This window comes from Physeter macrocephalus, unplaced genomic scaffold, assembly GCF_002837175.3.
Source record: "Physeter macrocephalus isolate SW-GA unplaced genomic scaffold, ASM283717v5 random_1511, whole genome shotgun sequence".
NCBI lineage: Eukaryota > Metazoa > Chordata > Mammalia > Artiodactyla > Physeteridae > Physeter > Physeter macrocephalus.
The window spans coordinates 14449-25000 of NW_021146276.1; the positions used below are offsets into that span (position 1 = coordinate 14449).

General features: G+C 54.0%; 1 protein-coding gene across 1 annotated transcript; it reads left to right on the forward strand.

Moving 5' to 3' along the window:
• Positions 1-219: 219 nt before the first annotated feature.
• LOC114485301 (uncharacterized) lies at positions 220-2354 on the forward strand (the record flags this gene model as incomplete). The annotated part of the gene is made up of 2 exons (XM_028486479.1): positions 220-423; positions 1486-2354. A coding segment is annotated over exon 2 (694 nt), but the record flags the coding sequence as incomplete, so codon positions are not given.
• Positions 2355-10552: the final 8198 nt, after the last annotated feature.

Consider the following 10552-nt stretch of genomic DNA (forward strand, 5'->3'; position numbering starts at 1 on the left):
GGGCTGAGCGGCCTCCTCCGCCGGGCTGAGCGGCCTCCTCCGGGCGACGGGCGGGCGGACAACAGCCCAGAGGTGGCGCCAATCAGGGCCAGGCAGCTCCCACCCGCGCCGGCCCGGGAGCTTCTTTCCGGAAACCGGATCCAGCCCGCGCCCCGGCTGTGCTGCGCGCTCGGCCTTCTGCCCCACTGAAGTGGGATTGCCAGGGAGCGCTCCGCCGGCTGCGGCACAAAACGGGCAGCTAGCGGGGCCCTTCCCATCGGGCCGCCACCCACCCTCTCTCAACGGTGTCACCACCGCAAGGATGACACCATCACCGCTCAGCCAGAGGACTGGACCTCACTCCCGCAGCAGTCATCCCATCCCCACGGCCCCGTACTGTGCTGTCTCTCCCCGCTTCTTGTAGGCGTCTGGTGGACCCAAAAAGTAAGAAGCTGCCATCGGGAGGCTAGACTCCTTTCGTGCCCTTCGTGCCCTTCCTCCCCTTGTTTCCTCTCTGGACGCCGGGCTCCCACCAGCCACAGTTAGGACAAGGGAGATAAGAGCTGTGCCGGCGGCTGGGATGGCCTCAGTCTAAGAAACTGAGCGAGCCGAGCCGGGACGCCGAGACCTGAAAGGTCTTCGGTGGGGAGGAGAGAGAAGAGGGCGGGTGGGGTCCAGGGCCACAGCGCTGCATGGCAAGAGCCTCTGCGTGGAGCTTCCAAGGTCTGGGTCATACGGGGACAAGCCAGCCAGACCTGGGGGAGGGGCAGCCTGGCCCTCCGCACTTCTTGTGACCCCGTGGGATTAAAGCTCATCTGAACCCGCTTAATCCTTACTGTGGTGGGTCAACCTTGCAGGAGAAGACCGCCCACTCACACCTGGGTTCCATCACTTTTGGGTGCCTGATCCACCTTTAGTCCTCATAGGGAGAGAAGGGGACATGAAGGTCACCAGCCCAACTAGGCCACAGTGCCACAAACCATCAAAAGATTCACAGTATCCAGTGGTTGTCATATTTGAAAATTGGATGGAGTCCCAGGGTGGGTAGCCATAGGCAAGTTGCTTACCTTCTCTGAACCCCAGTATGAATACAGGGGCAGTTGGGAGTAACTCTGAGCAGCTGTTAGGGTGAACTTTGGGTCTCAGCCTGAGCAGCACCTACCCATCCTCATGGCCAAAGACAGGTGGGTTCCCTCCAAGCAGAAAACAACATCCTGCTCTGTCCAGGGTGCTTCACATTCAGGGCATGGAGAGGACAGAGAAGACACACTTGCATTCTTTGTTTGTGATCATCTCCAGGTACTTGCAACAACAAAAAAAGATAAGCAACAACAAAAATTGACCCCAAATTGAGGGTTAATCTGTCAGCACATGCACAGCCTTAGAACCTCATTATAGGGAAAAGGCAGAGGATGTCTGCCTCCTTCATGTCCTTGAATTCCATGATCAAGCCCCTCAGGTGTCCCTACTGATTCTATTTTGCTTTCTTCCTTGGCTGCAACACAGGAAGAAGGAAAGATCCTTTCTCCTCCAAGGCCGAGTGTTAGAAGCATTACCTCAGTAGCCCAACGTCCTGGAAAAGAGGAAGATTGGCAATGATGGAGCAGGTAGAGCGAGAGGCCGGGCAGCCTAGAAGCTCCTGGCTGGCTCCTCTGGCCTGTTTGACGTTGGCTCAAAAGACATGGAATTAATAGGCAAAGCTGCCTCCTCCTCCTCCTCTTACCTGTGGAGGAGAGATCGGTTCCCGGTTGGCTGGGGCAGTGTCATTGATATAGCTGGTGTCATCGTTACCTTCCACGAACAGATCACTCGACACCTGCCAGGGCCAGGAAGGGCCGGGCCTGGGTTTTGCCCGCAGAGCTGGAGGCTTTCACTCTCCCATTGTCCCAGAGCCCAGGGGAGGTCAAGACACAGGCTTTGCTGGGATGTGGCTCTTGGTGACCCAGTAGAAGGACTGGACAGCTCCTGGTGCTGGATCCCCCTTGCAGGTCCTGGCTTCCTCTTTGCTTCCTGCTGCCTGATCCCTGTGGCTGTCCTGGGCAGAGGAGATGAGTTCGTGGCTGGCCGGGAGCTGAGGCAGAGCGATGAAGCTGCACGGAGAAGGGGCTCTGGGAGTGACCCTGGCGTGAGGAGCCAGGGGCGAGGAGTGGCCTGGGGTGTCCCTCCTGGCGTGTGCATCCCAGGTGACACCATGCTGCAGCAGATCCTGCACGACATGTACATCGACCCCGAGCTCCTGGCTGAGCTCAGTGATGTGCAGAAGCACATCCTCTTCTACAAAATGCGAGAGGAGCAGCTGAGACGCTGGAGGGAGCGTGAGGCTTGGGAGGCCCTGGCCCAGGTCGAGGGCCTCAGGCCCCCCAAGGTCAAGCGAGGTATGTGGGTGGGAGTCACCAAGGGGCTGACCCCTGGCCTCCCGGGAGGTAGGAAAGTTGTCGATGTCAGGCTATGTTCTTCTTTAAAATGGGCACTGGTGTGATGGGGGCTGGGGGCTTGAAACCCTTGTTCTGTGAGCATCCCGTCCCATTAGCCTGGGCGTCTATCTTTTGACCAGGTCTGTAGGGCTCCAAGGCTGCTCAGGGAACTGCCTGGGGACCCTGATGGCATTGGGGCACATGGGGACTTGCTTTGTGTTGTTGTGGAGGGCCCAGGTTCTGGGAAGACACCACTGGGATCTCAGACTGTGCTCAGACCCTGTTGGTGACTGCCTGGTGGGTAGAGGCCATGTTCTTGAACCTCACCAGTGACTCTGGACAGAGGGCCAGGGTGCAGCAAAGACACATCGCCCCTCCCTCACTTGCGTGTGTGGCATAGTGGTTCCAGCACAGTGCCCGTTCCCCTCCTCCCTGTCCTTGTGTGAGAGGATGCTTTGGGTTGTGCTGGAGCCCCAGTGGGCCTCTGGAGAGAGGGTGTCAGGGAATGTCCTGCGCTTAGAGTGACCAACCCCAATGGCAGTAGCAACTGCAGACAAGAAGCAAGGGTTCAACCCACGTTTCAGGTGGTTATTCTGCAGTGACGTGCCAGTCAAGGCCGTCACTGGGGCGCCTGTGAGTGAGGGCGCACCTGAAGCAGGCAGGCTGCTGAGTTGTCGCAGGACTCAAGATCCTGCTGGGGAGGGCACTTTATGTGGATGCTGCACTTCACAGTTTGCAAAGCCCATTCATCTTCTCTCTCGTTCACTCCCCACAACAACCCTCCGCTTGGTCTCCATACTGTTGACCAGAGTGAAGTGCAGACTTGATCTGTTTGTAAGTTTTCAGTCCAGGACAAAGTCCTGTTTCTGGACTGGACATACAGGCCCCTTGGTGACCTGGCTCCCTCTCTCTACTCCAGGCTCACTGCTAGACAGCCCCTGCCATGTGCCGTAGGCCATGCTGGCACCCATCTGGACATCTTGCTCTAGCCTCTGTCTTTACACATGTGAGTCTTCCCATTGGGAATGTTCTCCCACCTTCATCCTCCTGACAAACTCCTTCAGTTTTAGCCCTTGCCTCTTGGAGTCTCTTGAGGATGCTCCTGGCATAGGGAAGTACTTGCTCCTCGGCACATAGGACCCGTCTTTGCCCTAGCACTTGCCACACTGTCAGTGTCATTCATCGTCTGCTTGCCTGGCTCTCCCAGGGGACTCAAAGCCACAGGAGTGAGCACATCCTCCATTCTGTCTTCCATCCTTGGGTCTAGCACAGAGCTGGCACAGAGCATGAAATCCCCTTTTGAATAAGACACAGTCGGACCCCGAGGAGGGAGAGCTATGACTTGACTGAATGTGGCTGGTGCCAAGGGTGGGGCTGCACTGGCAGCTGCATCACTGAAAATGACAGGCTGCCTTTCCTGCCCCACCCGGCCTGAGCCCTGGGGCCTCATGTTGTCTTGTCAGGTGGCTCTTCTGAGAGGAGGACAGACGCCTAAAGCTTTAACTGCAAAAATGTTTTCACGGCAATCTGTCACACATTGACATCTACATTTTCGTGTATAAATTATACATTAAACTCATTCGGGTTTCTGGTGCAGAAGACTCTTTTCCAGATAATTAATTTTCTGATTTATAAAGCATGGATAAGAGGAGGAGTGTGTATTCCAGGTCAGGATCCCGCTCAGATCTCAGCTCTTTGCTTCAGTCCTGGTGTGGAGCTGGGCAGATGGGGAAGCCCTGAGGGGCAGGCGCGGCCCCAGAGGCTGAAGAGCGTCTTACTGTGGGCCTGGGATGCACAGTGCCTGCTTCCTGTCCTAGGATCACAATGAAGGGTTACAACAACCCTCCACCTGGTCTGTGACCTTTTTTTTTTTTTTTTTTTTTTTTTTTTTTGTGGTACGCAGGCCTCCCTCTGCTGTGGCCTCTCCCGTTGCGGAGCACAGGCTCCGGACGCGCAGGCCCGGCCATGGCTCACGGGCCCAGCCGCTCCGCGGCATGTGGGATCCTCCCAGACCGGGGCGCGAACCCGGTTCCCCTGCATCGGCAGGCGGACGCGCAACCACTGCGCCACCAGGGAAGCCCCTGGTCTGTGACCTTTAATATTTACCATGTGCCTGTCCTCACTGAATGTCCCCATAGCCCTGTGACCCCATCTCAGATGAGGAAGCCACTGCTCACAGAGGTGACACAATCCAGCCAAAGTCACCTAGCTGCTAAGAATGGAGATGGGATGTACACCCTGTGACTTTGACCTTGGTCCAGTGGCTGATGTTTTTCTACTCATTCACTTCTGAACTTGGGACTTCCATTCAATGGATGATCTGTTCATGTGTTCATTTGTTCCTTCATTCATTTATTCATTCAATCCCTTAGCCAACATTACTAAGTGCTGACCGTGGTGAACTGGACAGAGCTTTGGCCCTTGAGTCCATGGGTAGACAGATCAGATCCCAGGGAACATGCCAACGGGAGTGCCAGGAGGGTGGCCTGGGGCAAAGCAGCCACATAGCAGCTCAGGACAGGGTGTGTGGGGACAGACTCCGTTGGCCGGATCTTTTCTCTTCCTTCCTTTCACAGGCACTTCCGTCCCAGCTTTTGCCTCCCTCCCTCCAGTCTGTCCTGAAGGAAGCATCTGCTGTGTCCTGTTGTGTGTGCCAGCCCCTTGGGATCCCTGAGCACAACTTACTTGGTTCCGGTCGGACTGGAATGACCTCGCCCCTCCGCCTGCGCATCCATCTCCCCAGTCCTGCTTGTCCCCTGAGACCTCCCTCCCACTCCTCTCTCTTCTGAGGACGCTTCCCAGCCCCTAGCGGGCCTGACCTTGCTGTCCTGAGGGCTCAGCAGGGCAAGATGCACCCTGTCCCTGAGAACTTCTCTGCTTCTCCTGCAGAGGGTAGGTGTAAACACTGGTGATAGGGATTATTCCAGTTTACAGAACCTCAGGGGTTGTACTGGTCCTGGGACACACACTTGGGGTCCACAGAAGCAAGCTGGGGTGAAAGATAACGGTCGGTGGCTGGGCACGCGTCACTCCCCCGACCATGCAGGTGTGTCTTTTTGTTTTCACTTTATATTTTGCTGAGAAGCTTCTGGTGTTCTGCCCTGTCATGGAAGATACAGACCCTCAGCTTACATTGTTTTCCCATCTGCCGTCATGTTTGCTGTTTGTCACATTTCTGACAAAACTTGAGGTCCAGCGGGAATTTGTGTTGTTTGTTGAGACTCTGGGAAGGCGGTTATCACGTTACATTCTCGCTAGATTTAAGCCACGCCCATCCAGCATTACCATGACCTTCAACATCGTTTCCCCTTTTCGTGCCCTTTTGCCGCCACAGGAACCCACACCCCGTGTGAGGAGCTGCAGCCTTTACAACCCTTGGCCCCTTCTGGGCTGGCCCAGTTATCCCAGTTTTTTGGGGCTGGAGCGGGGTGTCGCCTGGGACACAGGACTCAGGACACATGTGTTCCTACTGCTGTTGTGACCCAGGAAGCTTCCCTGCCTGGTCTTGCTGGCTCCGCTGTGATTGGCAGTTTCTGTCAGTGTTAAATTGGTTCCTCGGTGACCATCTTCTTATCCATCTGGACGTCATCTGCCTGGGAGCAAGACCTCTTTCCCCACCCTCCTTCCTGCTTTCTTCTCTAACGTGGCTGACACTGGCCACGCCACAAACCAAACCTGCAGCCTCATGGAGGTGCCTTATTCTCACCCTCACAGCCAGCCCTGTGCCTGCCCCGGTCCAGCCTGTGGAGGGCTCTAAGTCCAGCTGTCCAGCCCTCACTGCTTCCATCCCCCACAGCTGGGGTCAAGAGGCACCTCCCACCTGCTAGGCCCGCCTCTCTCTGCCCGCCCAGCTTGTGGCACTCCCACAAGCAGCCCTGACCTGGCGCTGGAGGGAGACACCTGATCCAGCATCCTGTCTCAGCTCTCAGCCACTCCTGCTGGGCGTCTGCCCTGGACTGGGTGCCCAGGTGGGCCTGGTCCATGGTCTAATGAAAGCTGTGTGACATGGTCCTTCTCACTGGGCATCTGCCTTCTCTCTGTTTCCTGGGAACCATCCAGTAACCCTGGCAACCTTGCCTGCTGGGCCCAGGCCCTCCTAGCCTCAGTGTGTTTCCTTTCCGGGCATGGGAAGCAGTACTTGCCTGCAGACATTTCCGGTGCACCCATGTTCTCAGTGGTCCCCTGCCTCAGGCTCACGCCCTACGACTTTTCTCCCCAGAGCAGCCAAAGTGTCCTTTTAACACACTGATTAGCTCAGGCATCTCCCTGCCTCCGTGGCTTTCATTGCACTCAAAGAAACACGAATTCTTTTCGGGGGCCTCTGCCTACTTTCCAACCCGATTTCCACTGTTTTGGGTCCCTCTGTGTGGAATGCTCTTTTCCCAAATCCTCATGAGGCTGGGTCCTCCCCCTCATTCATTTCTCAGTTAAATGTTGAGCTCTTCACTGACTACCTGCTCTCAAGGACCACACCCCAGTCTCTCTCTCTTACAACATCTGGCCTGATTTCCTTCAAACCACTTACCACATCTGAAAGTATCATGGTTTTTTTTGTTGTTATTTGTTTGTGGTAAGAAAATGCAACATAAAATTTACCATTTTAACCATTTTAAAGCATGCGATCCAGTGACATTTATTACATTCAAAATGTTGTGCAACCACCACCTCTATCACTTCCATCACCCCAAAAGGAAAGCCCGTATCCTTTAAACGGTCACTCTGCATCCTCTCCTCCCCCAGCCCCTGGCAGCCACTGATGTGCTTTCTGTCTCTATGAATTTGCCTTTGTCGTCGTCATCTTCCTCTTTTTTCACGTATCTGTTTGCTTGTTTATGGTCTGTCTCTTCCGTTAGTCTGCACGTGCCATGACACCATGGCTGCGGCTGCTTTGCCTCCATCCCAGCGTCTGGAACAAGGCTGAGGGATATGGTTGGGGGGCAGCTGTGGGCAGGGAGCTGCTAAGACCGTTGTATGCGTGGTGTGTCAGTGGGGCTTGATAGAAGAGACGGGTATCAAAGGATTTACCTTTTGAGTAGAAGACTGTGAGCTGCGCAGTGTGACCCCTTCCCTAGACCTTGAAAATCTTCAGTAAAAATCTAAAAATCCCAGTATACTTGTGTTTTGGGATATACTGTAGAAGCTGAACTACAATCTATAATATATAAGTAATGGCAATTCTGTCACCTTGTCATTCATACTTACAACTCATTTCTTTTTCATTTCTTGTTTTAGAATTTTGACTTAGATTTTAGTTTGACCAATGCTACTTTTTTCCTTTGCATCCACTTAGTGTACATTTCCCTGTATCTTTTCTCCCCCCGCCACCCCCCGCCTTTTGATACCAATTTGTTTTAAGGGAGTCTATTGAAACGTATATTAAATAGCATATGTTAGTTTAGAACTTATTTTAAAAATATAGTTGAACCCATCTTCTTTATCAGGAATGAAACATTGTCTACTGAAGATGAGAGACTTAAGGATATTTTAATATCCGTCTCCATGATTTTGTTGGCATAATCAAGAATTTTAGATTTTTTTGTTTACTTATCTTTCAAGACTTATTTTTTTATGCCAATGGTGGTTTCATAATTAAATCATAATAAGAGTAATTACTTGGACACTAACTCCACTTTGTATTACTTATACCCCACATTTTTCCCTCTGAGGGGAAAGTGAGAAACATTTCATTCCCCCTTTGCCCCCTTGTACGAATGCTTTGGCCAACCCAGCAGCACACCCCTTGCTGTTCAGATCCTCAGCACGTCACACAGAAGTTATTAAACATCAAGGGAGATCCACATTTGAAGCCATCTTCTGCACCGTCCCTGTTCTTGCTGTCATATGGTGGTAGGCATGCTGATTTTCTTCAACTCCCTTTGTGAATTTTTCTGTTAGTTCCAACAGTTTTCCAGTAGATCCACTTAGAGGGTGGTGACTGTGTAGGAACATTGGGGAATCAGGGGCATGGATGCCCTGGATTTCTGGACTGTAGCTCTTTGGAGCTGTTGCTCATGGCCCCTTTCCTGGGCACAGTGGGACAGTGCTTCTAGGACAGTGCCATCGGGGGAGGGGGCTGGGGAATCTAGCCCCCCTGGTTTCTTACAGTGCCGGATTATCCACCAGTAGTGTCCCATCCCTTCTTTTAAGAAGATGTTTCCTGGGCTTCCCTGGTGGCGCAGTGGTTGAGAGTCCGCCTGCCGATGCCGGGGACACGGGTTCGTGCCCCGGTCCGGGAAGATCCCACACGCCGCGGAGCGGCTGGGCCCGTGAGCCATGGCCGCTGAGCCTGCGCGTCCGGAACCTGTGCTCTGCAACGGGAGAGGCCACAACAGTGAGAGGCCCACGTACCGCAAAAAAAAAAAAAAAAAAAAAAAAAGAAAATGTTTCCTGTCCGTATGCAAATATTCAAAGAACAATTCTGTGGGGAGGGAGAATGATCTTTTTCACAGAGTATATGTGATGAGGAGAGAAAAAGAGGTGTCTGGCGGTGCGGGAGGGTGTCCAGAGTCCTGTGCAAGGTAGACAAGAGGTAAAAAGTCCCCTGTGGCACGATAATTGGTAAATTGGGGCTGAGTGTGAGTCCGAGGGACCAGTGAAGGCAACAGATGAGCAATGGGGGTGCTGCCAGCTTCCCAGCGAGAGCCCTGGAGTCAGGCAAGAGGAACGTCATGAGAAGTGTTATCTGTGGTGACGCCAGGCCATCCAGCTGACCCCAGAGAGGTGTCCTAGCCCCCGTCACCTGTAGATATAGGCACTGCAGCTCTCAGGGTGTATGTGGGAGGCAGGCAGATCCTGCCTGCTCATCCAGACTTCCACACCCGAAGGGATGCTCCATTAGCTCATTTCCTGAGGGGCTCAAGGGTGGGAAATGACAGTGTCACAGATCACTTCTCCACCTTTTGGTTGGGTTGATGCTCTTTTCAACATGTCTCTAGCTTGGTGGGATTGAACCAAGTCCCCTGGATTTTCATCTTTGGTCTACTGGGTTGACCTTGGAACATCACCTGTGCAATGGGAATAATAACCCTTCCCCAGCAGTTGTTGGCAGGGTTCAAAAAGCTTCTTCAACAAGTGGGAAAGCTCCCACCACCATGCGGGGCACATAAGAGCCAAGCCATGTCCATCTCCTTCCTTTCCTCACTGCCTCCGTCTGCCTCTGGTGGCAGATGCCCCTGGAATTTGTTCAGCCTCTTCCTGAATGTTCCCAGGCTATGGGCCCAGCTCCACCACTGCTTGGCCAACCTCAGTTTTTCTGGAGTCTCAGGGATGAGGTTGGGGATGGGACTGTTCCCGTGTCTGTCAAATCATTACTCCTTGTGTGGTTACTTCTTAGGGTAAATTGGAAAAAATTCAGTTTTTCTAGTAAAAGGAGACTCTTGGTTCTTGGATGCTGATAAGCTTTCCTACAGGTGAAGCAAAGATGTGGCATTATGGTGGGTGGGAGGGCTAGTCCGTGGGGAATTGCATAGTGTATGGCCTGGGACCACCCTGGTTGTGACTGTGCAGCTGGGTGTGGGACCACTTAGGGCGTGGAGAGAGGGGCTGGGGGCCAGACCACTACCCCCGCCTGGACTCTGAGACCCAGTGTGGGCCTTGCATGCAGTTGGTGCTCTGCCCAGGTGTGTGGAATTGACCTTGACGGGGAGAGCCCACTTTCTGTCTCCTCAGCCCTGTTCAGCCTCCATATGGTGGACAGAAAGGTGGGGCAGCAGTGCTGGTGAGCGAGGTCCTCCGTGGTACAGTCTCAGCATCGCTGAGGGGCGTCACTCTGCTTTCCTCAGAGGGAAGCTCAGTTCCTTCTTCCGTGAAGAGGCAAGGGCTTTCTGGGTGGCTGTAAGACTGAAGGAGCCACTGTGCAAAGTTCCCACGCTGGCCCTGGCTGGGGGCCTCTGCAGCCCACCAGCTCACTCCCTTTCCTCCCTGCCTTCCCCCAGCCGGCGCTGTGGTTCTGGCCGAGGCAGCTCTGCCAGCATCCACGGCTCCCCGTCTCCAGTGCCAGCATTTGCAGAAGCTGCAAAGCCCCAGACTCACCAGGCAGGCAGTGGGAGGAGCCAGGCAGAAGCTGCTATGAGAGCATGTGGGGCTCTTGGTGCCCAGCAGGTGTGGGTGTCCCCAGGGGTGAGAGTGCAGTTTTCTTGGCTGTGGAGGGAGATCAGCCT